The following is a 15,271-nucleotide window of genomic DNA, read 5'->3' as shown; positions in this document are numbered from 1 at the left end:
TCTGTACTGTAGGTCTATCAAATCCGGTAATATCTCTGGCCACAGGCTACGCTCTTTCAAGGGGCAGCGTCTTCAACAGGTCTATTACTACCTGGTTCATTTTCTTGCATAACACATTGGTCTGGGAATGATTACGGCATCGCCCTTATTTTCTTGCAGCCATACAGGTTACAGAATTCTTGAAATACTTCTGCTTCAAAGGCTGGACCTTGGTTGGTCAGCACTCGTTCAGGGTAACCGTGCGGGCGACAAAAGTGTTGTTGAAACGCTTTGGCTGCCGTCTTAGCCGTCTGATCTTTCACTGGCACTACTACCAGGAATCTGGAGTAGTGGTCTACTATGGTGAGAGCGTAGACATAGCCTGACCGGCTTGGGGATAGCTTCATGTGGTCCAAGGCTACCAGTTCAAGTGGTTGTTTGGTGATTATGGGCTGCAGGGGAGCCCTCTGGCTATCACGGTCTTTCTGTCTCAGGTTGCATGGACCACATTCTTGACCTCATCTCTCGATGGCATTCCTCATGCCAACCAAGTAGAATCGCTCACGTAGCAGGACTTCCAACTTCTTCCACCCGAAGTGTCCTGCTCCATCGTGGTATGCCTCTGGAACCATTGGCGCATCCCGCTTCGGGACTACCACCTGCCAGACCAGTTCATGTGTCCGGGAGTTGATGCTTCTTCGACACATCTTTCCCTCGTAGATGAACAGCTTGCCCTTCTCCTTCCACAACTGTTGGATCTCCTGTGGAGCATCTGGATCAGGGTGCTAGTCAGCTTGTGTCAGCAACTCCTTTAATAGGTGGACAGCTGGGTCACTATCCTGCATCTCCTCCCATCCATGGTGGGGCAATGGGTTAAATGTGGCCTCTCTGTTGGCGGAGCACTTGTTCCTCACACAGTGGGAGCACTGGGTCACCCCGTGACTATGGAAAGCGGGTAGCTCTATCTCCTCCAGCTCTTCCGGGTCTTCTCCCCCATCTGGTAAATTGGGCATCCTGGACAGTGCATCAGCATTAGCGTTTTTATGCCCCACCCAATACTTGATGGTAAACTCGTAGTTGGACAGTCGAGCCATCCATCGTTGTTCTAGGGCACCAAGCTTTGCAGTCTCCAGGTGCGTCAGCGGGTTGTTATCCGTGAAGACTGTAAATCTGGAGGAGGTGAGGTAGTGTTTGAAGCGCTCTGTTACAGCCCAGACTATGGCTGAAAACTCCAACTTAAAGGAACTATAGTTGTCGGAGTTCCTTTCTGTGGGCCAAAGCTTCCTGCTGGCGTAGGCAATCACTTTCTCTCTGCCCTGCTGTACCTGGGACAGCACCGCTCCCAATCCCACATTGCCGGCGTCCGTATGGAGTATAAAGGGTTGGCCATAGTTTGGGTAGGCCAGGTCTTCGTCTCCAGTAAGAGCCACTTTCAGTCAAGTGAAGGATTCGTCTTCTGGTTTATCCCATTTGAATGGAGGATTCGGGTTCTTAGCCCTCTTGGACTGGCCCACTAAGAGGTTCTGCATGGGTGCCGCTATCTTGATGAAACCCTTGATGAATCTCCTGTAGTAGCCTACCAGCCCAAGGAACTGCCGCACTTCCTTAATAGTGGAGGGTCTTGGCCAGTCCTTGATCACGGTGACTTTTTCAGGGTCTGATGCTACATCTTCGGCGTTTACCACATGGCCTAGGTACTGCACCTTGGGCTTCAACAGGTGGCACTTGGACGGCTTTACTTTCAGGCCAAAACCGGATAGGGCTTCGAACACCTCGGCCAGGTGCTCCAGGTGGTCTTCGTATATCTTTGAGTAGACGATTCTGTCAGCTAGGTACAGCAGAATAATTTCGAAGTTTTTGTGTCCTAGGCAACACTCCATTAACCGCTGGAATGTTCCCGCGGTGTTGCAGAGCCCGAATGGCATGCAGTTGAACTCGCTGAGGCCCATTAGTGTTGTAAACGCGGTATTCTCTCTGTCCGCCTCTGCCACGGGAACCTGCCAATACGCACTGGTGAGATATAAAGTGGAGAAATAGTTAACGGATCTCAGTGCTGCTAATGATTCCTCAATTCTGGGTAATGGGTAGGCGTCCTTCTGTGTAATGCGGTTAATCTGCCTATAATCAACACACATCCTCATTGTACCATCTTTTTTTTAATGAGAACTAATGGAGCTGCCCAGGGGTTACAACTATCTCTGATCACCCCTGCCTCCTTCATCTCCCTTAACATTCCCTTGGCACATTGATAGTGAGCTGGGGGTACAGGCTGGTACCTTTCTTTAATGGGCAGATGATCTCCGGTGGGGATATGATGTTGGACCCCTTTTACCTGCCCAAAGTCTAGTGGGTGTTTGCTAAAGACTCACTCATATTCTTGGACCATCCGGTACACCCCATGTTTTTGGTGCGAAGGGGTGGAGTCTGTGCATACTTGTAGCTTCTGACACCAATCCTCCATCTGCCTCTTGGAGCCATTGTCTTCTGCCTGTTTGGATGGAGGCAAGGGTTCCACTGCCTTTATTGCATTGTTACTAACAGTGAACAGCTTAGCAAGGGTGGTATACCGGGGTAAATGGACCTCTTTCTCCCCACAATTCAGGATGCGTATCAGTACTCTCCCCTTGTGGACATCGACTACCTCCCTGGCTGTCAAGATGGTGGGCCTACTATCAGAGTACACGGGTTCTACCAGGGCCTGATAAACTTGACCCCTGGGACCGATTGCTTCCCGACACCATATTAACATTTCACTCCTAGGGCATTGCAATGGGGAATGGATCACTTATTCTGACACAGCCGACTTCTCCACCAGACAGCTCTACCTGTTGTCTCTGAATCAGGGCTTTGATCTCCTTCTGCAGAACTCGCTGGACCTGGCAGTCTCTGCGACCTGTTGCAACAAAACAATAATTTCCCCAAGACAGTTCTCTATCACATTGGTGCCTAAGGTTATCATAGGATGGCTTTCTCGGCGATCAATATCTACAATAATCAACCCTTGTGATGGCAATTCTACTTGGCCAACTTTTCTGATCACCTCTTTATACCCCACCTGAGGCAAGGGCTGACCATTGCTGGCATAGATGTTAAGATGTTCATCTGGACTGCAGGTAATGTCTGAATCAGTCCAGTATCGTTTATAAAGGATATATGGCATCTTTGTCACCTGGAAACCAGTGTCCAGCAATGCGTTCATCGGGATGCCATCAAGCACGACAGGTAGGACCGGTCGTCCTCCCACGTCTCACCAGCTTTGTGGGCCTGGTCATCTTACTCCTAGGGGTTGGCCTTTTGCGCCAGGGGTTGCTCGTTAAAATTGCAGAATCTTGCGAAGTGCCCCGCCTTTTGACAGCGATTGCAGATGGGTTGTCGTTCTGGTCGTAGCGATCGCTGTTTCTCCCTCTTTTCAGTGGAATCCTTCTCTGCCGTCGCCACGGGACGTCATCTGGACTGGAAGCCAGCTGGATAGTTCCTTTGGAGACACTTGCATGGCCTGCACAGTTTTAGTTAATGTAGCCACACTTTTGGTCAGCTCCTGGACCTGAAGGCGCAGAGATGCAGAGGGGTCATTGTCTAGGGTCTGCGCGTCAGCCTCCACAGGTGCCGGGGAGAATGATGCCACCTCCTGGTGGTATGTGATAGCTGGGCGCCGGAGGGGTGCAGTGCCACTTGGGGTTGGTTCTCGCAGCACCCGGATGGCCCGGTCTTTAAATTGCACAAAGTCCAGATCAAGGTTTTGCAGAGCCATAATGAGCAGCTGGGTCCGGTGGGCATTAGACAGGAGCCCCTCAATAAACTGTTCGGTTAGCAATCTGTCCTCGTCTCGCACACTGTCGGGGTCTACCTGTTTGATGGTCCGCAGTGCCTCCTGCAGGTTTAGAGCATAGTCATGTACACTATCCTGCACCCTTTGTTTGCACCCGTAGAATTTCATTTTAATCTCTGCTGCTGTGCGGGTGTCAAAGGTATCCTTTAATCGGGCCAGTATTTTCTTTAACAGTGCTTTTGTCCCTGCCTGGCCAGGACTTCACCTCCCTCTGGGCTGCACCGATTAGCTCACCTATAAGGATGCTGACTTTCTGCTCCTCAGACATGGGGTACACCTGGAACAAACTGCGCAGTCTCTCCTTAAAGTCGCTCAGGGTGTGCGACTCCCCTGAGTACTGAGGCAACCACGACTGAGTCCTCTCCCATGTTTGGCATCTTCCTTCCCCACTAGTGAACCTCAGCCAGGTCCTGGGTTTTTGCTGACGTACCAGTATGCTGCTCCGCAGGCGAGAGGGATCGCTTACCCGGCGGTTCCAGATCGGGGCCTCCTACTTTCCTGCGGCTGACTGCAAATGACGTGATGATACAGTTCAGCAAAGTCTATGGCACAAACTTCCCGGTTATACCGGGCTTCGAGATCCTGTTCGTGACGCCACGTATGACGCGCCCCCTGGGCCGTGGGGTACTCGGTAGCCAGGCCGGTCGGTGCTGGGGGATGTCACGGTGGCAGTGACCCGGTCCATGACCCAGGGCGTTCAATTAAAAGGCAAAATAAAAGGGGAATAAAGTTTTTAGAGTTAATATTCGTGATGCCACCTGTGGTATGCAGCTATATGGGGCTGCCTGCTACGGTGCAGATCCCCTGGAACTGATGGTGACGCAGCAGAGTTGGTTCAGCTCTCCACAGGCAGAGCTAGGCTCCAGGGCAGTGTAGATGATTTGAAGAGTAGGTGTTGTCGGCAGGGACAGTGTCGTGTAGGGCTGAGGGCGCAGGTAATGAGCAGACAACACATTAATGGTGGTTTCCTCTTGATTTACTTGCGGTTTGTCAGAGCAGACCGGGGCACAGGTACTAGCTGGTAGTGGAGGTCCAGCCAGTCTGGAAGCAAGTTGGGGATCCACCTTGCCAGGTGGAGTTGAAGGCCTGCCGTCAGTGCTATTCTCTTTGGTCCTGCTGCTTGTAGCTATGCTGTGGCCCTCGTCCCTGAGTAAAACATCTTTTTCCTCACTCATATGGCAGGCAGCTCAGGCCTTCTGTAAGTGTCGCTCCCCAGATTACAGTTGTTAAGGGGAGGAGATCCCCTTTCTGGTCTGGAGCCAGGAAAGTGTTGTATGCTGGTATACCTGATTAGGGGACCCCTCCTTGCTTCCAGGCATGGCATCACCCCCTGTGAGGGAGGCAATGCCACTGTAACAACCCTGGGGTGCCACACTGACATACTCTGTGCTGCTGTGGTGGAGTCACTGACATACTCTGTGCTGCTGTGGTGGAGTCGCTGACCTACTCTTTTCTGCTGCGGAGGAGTCACTGATATACTCTGTGCTGCTGTGGCTGATTCGCTAACACACTCTGTGCTGCTGTGGTGGAGCCGCTGACATACTCTGTGCAGCTGTGATGGAGCTGCTGACATACTCTGTGCTGCTGTGGCAGGGTCTGAGGAGGGGACTGTGTATGGTTGAGTGGTTGATGTATAAGAGAGAGACAGTCTGGCAGGTCTTTTCCTGCTGATCTGGCCGAGAGCACCAGGATAAGATCCTGCCTACAATCCCACCCCGGAGCACGGGCATATCATTAACTCAATACTGCAAACACTGATTACACAAGAACCACAAGATGGATTTCTTCACCTCAGGTATCATATTAATCAGTGCAGCAGCCCGAACATGACACTGCCTGTAGTTTACTTAGTAAAATCCTAAGCAGACAGCAGACAATTTTTAAGAAAGGCCATGAAAGCAATAATTTTACTAGAACTTCAATGTCAATCACTTTTGTGATACCAGGAACAGGAAAAAATCAAGCTGTATATATGGTAAAATAATTACAAACTGTAGATATCGTAAAGTGATTGAAAACTTATTAGGTTAAAATTTAGTAACTTAGTAAACATGAGCTGGGGTTGCTAGAAGACCTCTCTTTTAGCAAGCATGAAGGGGTATCGCTGTGAGAGCCCAGCAGGAGGCCAATGTCATGGTGGCTGCTCTCATTCCAGTGGCTGCAGGACGTTCAGAACTCTATGAACACTTGTAAAATCTGAAAAAAAATAACACATCCATAGACTGAGATGTATAAACTGTAAACTATTTGGAGAGATCTCAATAAAACAAATGCACTGACCCTTAGCACGGGAAGACTTCCATTTTGCTGGATGATTTTATTGTGGCTAGACACAGCTACATTTTGTGTAAAATGTCAGTCGTCTGGATAATCACTTTTTCTTTTTCAGTATGACATGGATGTTGGTAAAATACAGCCATTCATGTATCAGTTGAGTATCATAGTGCTGACATTACTGTGAACCCTCGACTGATTTTATTGATACAGCTTTTCTTTCTTATATCTGAATTTACTAGTCCTAAATAAGTAGACATTTCCATTTATGCAAATATTCTTGAAGAAACAACCAGAAGAATTGGTCTTGAAGCCCAGAGGTAAGTAAGGTGAGTTTTTGCCTTTACCCTCTGGCTTTACTTAAAAACATTATGAGCAGCAAGGTGGCTCAGTGGTTAGCACTGCAGCCTTGCAGCGCTGGGGTCCTGGGTTCAAATCCCACCAATGACAACATCTGCAAGGAGTTTGTATGTTCTCCCCGTGTTTGCATGGGTTACCGCTTTCCTCCCACACTCCAAAGACATCCTGATAGGGAATCTTCATTGTGAGATCCAATAGGGACAGTGATGATGATGTCTGTAAATTGTCTGAATTGTAAAGAGCTGTGGAATATGTTGGGGCTATATAAATAAAAAGTTTATTATTACTGTATGCTAAGACTAAAAGGGGTAACAAGTACAACACATACTCTTTCATGTACAATATCATATTTTTTCCAATTTTTGGAATTGTACATTAGGTGACAAATGCATGACAAATAACTTAATATTTTCTTGCATCCATAGATTACCTATTCTACAAGGAGGGACCTTCAGTTTAATTACACCCACACTGGCAATACTATCTCTGCCACAGTGGAAATGTCAAAATTCTGACGTGTTCTTCTTCAATGGTACTGAGAATTTCTCTATAAATAACACAGAATCTTGGCAGTCACGAATGAGAGAGGTAATCTATCTACCGTATGACACTGCATTGCACTGTTTACCTGGGCATTGCATGACGATACCTGAATACTCTAGGTCATATCTGAGTGTGAAATACAGTGGCATGTAAAAGTTTAGACACCTCTGGTCAAATTTACTGTTATTGTAAACAATAACAAGTTGAAGATAAAATTATCTCAAAAAGGCCTAAAGTTAAAGATGACACCATTCCATTGTATTTTAGGCAAAAAATATAAATATATTTTCATCTTTTACACTATAAAATTACAAAAAGGAAAATCGGCCATTGCAAAAGTTTGGGCAACTTGCATGGTTAGTACCTAGTAGCACCCTCTTTTGCAAGTATCATAGCTTGTAAATACTTTTTGTAGCCAGCCAAGAGTCTTTCAATTTTTGTTTGAGGGATTTTCATCCATTCTTCTGTGAGATTTCTGGGTCGTCTTGCATGCATTGCTATTTTGAGGTCTAGCCACAGATATTCAATGATGTTCAGATCAGGGGACTGTGGAGGCCATTGTAAAACCTTCAGCTTGCACCTTTTGAAGTAGTCTATTGTGGATTTTGACATGTTTATTATCCATTAGTAGAAGTCATCCTCTTTTCAACATCAGATTTTTTACAGATGGTGCTATGTTTGCATCAAGAATTTGTTGAAATTTCATTGAATCCATTCTTCCCTCTAACTGTGAAATGTTGCTTATGCCATTTGCTGCAACACCACCTCAAAGCATGATTAATCCACCCCCATTCTTAATGGTTGGTGAGATATTCCTTTCCTGAAATTCTGTGCCCTTTTTTTCCCCCAATTACCTTTCATCATTCTGGCCATTTTTTAATCTCATCGGTCCACAGGACCTGTTTCCAAAATGCATCAGGCTTGTTTAGATGTTCTTCTACATAATTCTGAAGCAGAATTTTAAGGTGAGGATGCAGGAGAGGATTTATTTTGATGACTCTTCCATGAAGGCAAGGCCATATTTGTGCAGGTGTCTCTGAGCAGTAGAATAATGTACCACAACTCCAGAGTCTGCTAAATCTTTCTTAAGGTCTTTTGTAGTCAAGCGAGAGTTCTGATTTGTCTCTTTAGCAATCCTACAAGCAGCTCTCAATGAAATTGTTACTGTTACACTGTTACTGTTTACTGCCATTTCTTAATTACATTTCGAGCTGAGGAAAGGGCAACTTGAAAACACTTTGCTATCTTCTTATAGACTTCTCCTGCTTTGTGGCACTCGACCATTTTCATTTTCAGAGTGCTAGGCAGCTGCTTAGAATAAACCAAGGCCGCTGTTGGCACAAGTTTAGAGGAGGGTGGGTTTTTAGAAAGCTTGTAAATTTGCATACCTGGCCTTTTCTCATGATGATAGTGAGCAAGCCATAACCCTAACAGGCTAATTAAGGTCTGAAACCTTGGTCAACGTTATCAGAGCACACAAGTCTCCAAGGGTGCCCAAACTTTTACATTGGCCCATTTTCCTTTTTGTAATTTTTAAAATGTAAAAGATGCAAAGAAATTATATTTATATATAAATGTGTGTGTATGTGTATATATATAATATATATATATATATATATATATATATATATATATATATATATATATATATATATATATATATATATATATATATATATATATATATATATATATATATATATATATATATATATATATATATATATATATAATGTTTTTCACTCTACGGTCCAGCTCACCCCAAATCATCTCGATTGGGTCCAGGTCTAGTGACTGTGGAGGCCAGGTCATCTGGTGTAGCACCCCATCACTCTCCTTCTTGGTCAAATAGCCCTTACACAGCCTGGAGGTGTGTTTGGGGTCATCGTCCTGTTGAAAAATAAATGATGGTCCAACTAAACCCAAACCGGATGGAATAGCATGCCGCTGCAAGATGCTGTGGTAGCCATGTTGGTTCAGTATGCCTTCAATTTTGAATAAATCCCCAACAGTGTCAAAAGAAAAGCACCCCCACACCATCACACCTCCTCCTCCATGCTTCACGGTGGGAACCAGGCATGTAGAGTCCTTCCGTTCACCTTTTCTGCGTCGCACAAAGACACGGTGGTTGGAACCAAAGATCTCAAATTTGGACTCAACAGACCAAAGCACAGATTTCCACTGGTCTAATGTCCATTCCTTGTGTTCTTTAGCCCAAACTTGTCTCTTCTGCTTGTTGCCTGTCCTTAGCAGTGGTTTCCTAGCAGCTATTTTACCATGAAGGCCTGCTGCACAAAGTCTCCTCTTAACAGTTGTTGTAGAGATGTGTCTGCTGCTAGAACTGTGTGTTGCATTGACCTGGTCTCTAATCTGAGCTGCTGTTAACCTGCGATTTCTGAGGCTGGTGACTCAGATAAACTTATCCTCAGAAGCAGAGGTGACTCTTGGTTTTCCTTTCCTGAAACGGTCCTCATGTGAGCCAGTTTCTTTGTAGCGCTTGATGGTTTTTGCAACTGCACTTGGGGACACATTCAAAGTTTTCCCAATTTTTCGGACTGACTGACTTTCGTTTCTTAAAGTAATGATGGCCACTCGTTTTCTTTACTTAGCTGCTTTTTTCTTGCCATAATACAAATTCTAACAGTCTATTCAGTAGGACTATTAGCTGTGTATCCAGCAGACTTCTGCACAACACAACTGATGGTCCCAACCCCATTTATAAGGCAAGAAATCCCACTTATTAAACCCGACAGGGCACACCTGTGAAGTGAAAACCATTTCCGGTGACTACCTCTTGAAGCTCATCAAGAGAATGCCGAGAGTGTGCAAAGCAGTCATCAAAGCAAAAGGTGGCTACTTTGAAGAACCTAGAATATAAGACATATTTTCAGTTGTTTCACACTTTTTTGTTAAGTATATAATTCCACATGTGTTAATTCATAGTTTTGATGCCTTCAGTGTGAATGTACAATAGTCATGAAAATACAGAAAAATCTTTAAATGAGAAGGTGTCCAAACTTTTGGTCTGTACTGTGCGTGTGTGTATGTATATATATATATATATATATATATATATATATATATCATAATATATATACAGGGTGGTCCAAAGGTAGGTGGACAGAAAGTGTAATAGAATGTTCCTGTGCTGAGATAATCTTATAAATGTTCCCCTGCTGTGTACTGTGTAATGGCTGTGTCTGACCGTGCAGGGACATGGTCTGATCATTCCACATCTCCTGGGCAGGGGAGAAGCAAAGAGTATACAGACCTTACAGCACGGGATCACAGCTGATTCTTTCTTTGAAGAAAAACAGTGTTTAAAAACAGGTAGGGAAATGTTTTACCTCACCCTCACAAAACGAATCAGCTGTGATCCCCCTGCTGTAATGTCTGTATACTCTTTTGCTCGCCCCTCCCCACCCACTCAGCAGATGTGGTTTGATCAGACAATGTTCCTGTACGGTCAGACACAGCCATTACACAGTACACAGCAGGGGCACATTTATAAGATTATCTCAGCACAGGAACATTTTATTACACTTTCTGTCCACCTACTTCTGGACCACCCTGTGTATATGTATGTATATATATATATGTATGTATGTATGTATGTATGTATGTATATATGTATGTATGTATGTATATTGTGTATATTACTAAAATAAAAAGGAAATGTCTTATCTTTAACTGCAGCCCTTTTAGAGATCATTTAATCTTCAACTTGCTTAACTGTTCGCAAAAACAGTAATTTTGACAAGGGGTGCCCAAATTTTTACATGCCATTGTATATGTGTACTATATGCACTATTTTTTTTATGTAATGTATGATCTATGTCCATATTGGTCAGATAGCTATGCTCTTTTTACTTAGGAAAAATTTGCCACTAAATGTGCACTTTGTGTATTATTTGCTGGAAAACACATAAAAAGATGCAACATAGCAATGCATTTTCTACCATATAAATCTTTTCTATTATTTTTAAATTGCATAACTGCTATATTTAGTACACTAAAAATGCGTCTGTCCACATTACTAGTAAACAGTTTTCTTGGCTTTGCACATTTTGAGGTGGTAATTCCCTTCATCTTGGTAATGCGTTCCAACATGTCTAAGGATTTTTTGATGTGTTTTAAATCGGTTTAAAACAAGGGCTCATTCAGATGTTAATTGTTTTTCATGTATGCAAAAAAAATGGTCTGAGTTTCATCAGTGTGTCAGTATTTACTACACAGTAGTTCATTGCCTGAACTACAGCATCTACAGCATGGCATGAGACCTAGTCCAACTCTGCCTCATCTTGTGATAAGCAGCTCACTGTCAATAAACAATGTACATAGGGAGCCTGGTTTGGGCGGGATTAGCTTTCCCAACTCTGCTTCATCCTACATCTAAGAAGTCTGATGATTGTGTCACAATGGCTGCACCCAGTAAACTAAGTGATACATCATTGTATTCAGGGTCTCTTTGCCTACATCATGCTGCTCTTAGATGAGGTAGCAAAAACCTGATGACAGATTTCCATTAATGAATTGAAACCGTTGTAATTCTGATCACAACGTTTTTCTCTTACTATGTATTGTTTTTTTTTATCTTGATTATTTTTGCTAATATTATCTTTATTTATCATGGAAAAGTAAATAGAACTTTAAAAATTCAGCATTGGAATAGGAGGATTAATATTAAAGTTTTATGGAAATTTAGATTGCAGATTAATGTTTTATAAAGGTAATAAGGTTAATATTATTATTATTATTATGGTCATCTTTATTATAATAGACCATGCAGAACTAATTGAAACATAAAGGACTTTGATATTTTAAGACAAAAGCAAACATACATGGGTAATTGCAGTAGACGGTAGAACTTCCTGCTGCTCACAAGGTCCTGTCTAAGAATTAAAGGATCATGCTTTTCCTGTTATAACAAAGGTTCTGAACGTGAACTCTCTCTTCACTAGATTATTTTTAGTTATTTTTAATCTCTAGTTTGTTATTGTTTTAAATTGTCTATAGCACAGTAGATAAGTAAATTAGAGGCTAGCCTGTTTAGGAAGGTGATAATATGTTTTCATTGTTGGCGTGACATACTAATGAAAATCGTGTGGTGTTCCTATCTTTCTTCCTATTATTGAGGTCAGGAAAGTGAGTCAGTCTTCGGTCCCATGTTTTCTCCAGCAATTTAATACACTCCACCCTTTTCGTCAGAAATGTATCACTAATGCTTCCTTTATGTGCATTTCAGTCACATTTTCAGAATACTCTGCCTAAATCATGTCATATAACATTCATGAGGTCTTCGAGTTTTGATGCCATTTTTTCATAATATTAAAGTCATAGTTTTATTTGGGTGGGTTGAAAGTTAATAAACAACTTTACTTTTGTAAATATGGCAAGCATTAGACACAAAGTCTCTCCCGATAAGAAAAAGTAACAAATCAGCAAAAAAGGAGTTAAGGCAAGTCATGACAGACATGTTTTTCTCCCCTTTGACCTTCTGGAAGACATACGGAGACACAGTCTGCCGCACTTTACAGTTTCCAGATTTGCCTGTTTGATTAGTAAGCATATTATATATTACTGTTATTATACATTTAATATTAACTATTTTGTTTGTAAAATGTTTTATTCTAAGAGTTAAACATCTTATTGGAAATCGAGCCACATGTCATGAAACATACTCGCTTTGAAGAATGTAGACTGATTGTCATGATTTCAAATCTTTATTTCCATTATATAGAAACTCCAATCAGAAAATACATGACTGTTTTGCCTGACCTGTCTAAGAGCAATTTGCATAAAAGTTCCCTGGCATTCTTCCATACTACGTTTAAATGGAACAATGAATGCTTTCTCTGTAGGGTTTATTACTGTAGTTCACTGCCAGTGTCACAGAGGGATCAGGTTAATTCTTTAGACGGCTTTCTCAAATCCTTCTTACCAGTGAACATCAATTTTAAGCTATAAATTAACATGACAATTATTTATTTTCTTTGCAAATTTTATTTACTGCTAAATGTTATTCCCTGACAGTAGATGGTAATCATGATTTTCCATAAATCAGCGGTAACTTTTTTTCCCTTACAGTCAAAATTAATACATTTTATAGAGATTAGCTAAATGTGTTAAAGAGAACCTGTCACCCATTTTGTCCTATATGAACTAAAACTATCACCTTACGCATCACCTGTGCTGTATTCCATAAATGCTCATATAACCCCCTGATTCCCCCTGTAAATCCCAAAAAAAACTTTTTAAATTCTCCCACACTGCATGGTAATCCGATCAGTCTGGTCTGATGGGCGTGGTTTTGGGCCTCTCCATCCCTTCCCCCAGCTGCTGCTTGCCATCCTCCTTCTTTACTTGGCGTGGATGACAACTTGCCCCTGCGCACAGAAATTGTGGCCTATGCACGATGCTTTGTCCTACTGTGGGTGCATGCACGCTTATGTTTTAGTTTGTGTGTGACAGCCTCAGTAGACATGGTGCTGTCATCGCTAAAATGATGCCACTATGGAAGGTGAGTATATGTTTGCTTTTTTTTGCAAGGGGTAAAATACTACTTTAAAAGGGGTTGTTTCCTGACAGAGTAGAAGATGCAGTATTTTATGTACTTCCCATGGCTATGTCTCTGTCTTTGGTAAACATTAGCACCCAACTCATGAAATAATGAGACTAACCATTTTGCTTCAGTTAGCAGACAGTTACAGATCCTGGACTTACACTGTTTATTCATCTGGGGGGCAGCGCTGCTGTCACTCAACCTGCTACTATCACCACCCTCTGATGACATCTCGTTTCAGTGGTGGCGGGCACAGAAGCAGTGTGGATTGAACATGCAGGGCAGCTGGGATAGTAGAAATGTGGCAGTGTGATTGAAGCTGCGGCCACTTCTTCATCACCACTTTTTAAACAATACATAATCAAGGGGATGGTGATGAAAGAAGGTATGGTAAGTGACCACAGCGTCGCTCCCGATGACTTTATTCCAGAGTGGAAGGAAGCAGTGGGAATGACAGCAGCCCCAGCCTCCAGACGGTGACCAGTTTGAGAATACAAATTGCATTCTGGGACACTTAAATGAATTGTCATTGGAAGTAAGAATTAAGAACACAAACAGGAAATTCCAGTACACAGGGAATGATAGGGAATTTTTAACTGAAGTACATTAGAAAAGTGGTAAAATATTAAATTAAATAGTTAAAACATATAGTGTATAATTCACTGTTTGTTTCGGACAAAACCAGTAAGCACATGGCAGAACAATGTGTAGGAGACCATAGAGTGGGAAAAATGGTCTTATGCGGCTACATACTATGGTGCACTGTTAAATAACAAATGTTCTTCCTTAACAAGGTCCAGGGGAGAAAATGCCAAATGTTGAAGCATGTCATATAGAGTATGAGGTCAGAAGCCTGGAGGAACAGTAGACCTTCATGCACCTTTACACTATGTGCACAATTATTAGGCAATTTATATTTTTGATGATTAATTTTATTATTGAACAGCTACACTACTGTTGGTCAATCTAAAAGGTTACTAAACCTGAAACATTAATATTTTAAAAAAGGAAAAGTGAGATTTCGTCTTTCTTTGGAGAATATCTATTCATGCAGAATTATTGGGCAACTATTATTGTGCAAACTTATTATACAACTAAACGAAAAGAAAGAAAAATTTCCAACTCAAATGATTAGTTTCATATGATAAAGTGTGAATAATAACCAAACAACTCAAAATATACAAAAATTAATTTCTAACAGTTATTGTCAGTGACCAATATAGCTACCTTTCTTTACAATAATAGTCTTAAGTCTTCCATCCATGGAGTCTGTCAGGTTCTTAATTTTTTGACGATCAACTTTTTGGGCAACACTAACCACAGCCTCCCAGACACTGTTCAGAGAGTTGTACTGTTTTCCTTCACTATGAATCTCCCATTCAAGAAGAGCCCAGAAGTTCTCAACATGATTTAGGTCAGGTGAAGAGGGGGCCATGTCATTATTCTTTCATCTTTAAGGCTAAGTAGTGAAGTTCTTCAATGCATTCAATGAAGCATTATCCTGCATAAAAATCATGATGTTCTTAAAAGATGCAGACTTATTTCTGTACCACTGCTTGAAGAAAGGGTCTTCGAGAAACTGGCAGCAGGTTTAGGAATTGATTTTGAGTCCATTTTCAACCCAAAATGATCTCACTAGCTTATCTTTAATATTATATTATATTATCAGCCCTATGGCAGTATCCCACCTCCACCTTACTGGCATCTGAGTTAAACTGGAGGTC

General features: G+C 42.5%; 1 protein-coding gene across 1 annotated transcript in view; it reads left to right on the top strand.

The window, feature by feature from the left end:
• The window catches only part of LOC141167233 (solute carrier family 23 member 1-like), a 526,465-nt gene that overhangs the window by 51,375 nt on the left and 459,819 nt on the right, over positions 1 to 15,271 (top strand). The window contains exon 3 of the mRNA XM_073654677.1: positions 6,868 to 7,030. Coding sequence (XP_073510778.1) covers positions 6,868 to 7,030 — 163 coding nt within the window. The remainder of the gene's footprint in view (positions 1 to 6,867; positions 7,031 to 15,271) is intronic.

Source organism: Phyllobates terribilis, unplaced genomic scaffold (genome assembly GCF_046119375.1).
Source record: "Phyllobates terribilis strain yellow unplaced genomic scaffold, ASM4611937v1 Scaffold_11__3_contigs__length_659146591, whole genome shotgun sequence".
Lineage (NCBI taxonomy): Eukaryota > Metazoa > Chordata > Amphibia > Anura > Dendrobatidae > Phyllobates > Phyllobates terribilis.
Note: the sequence above shows the minus strand (reverse complement) of the source record. Positions and strands in the feature narration are given on the sequence as shown.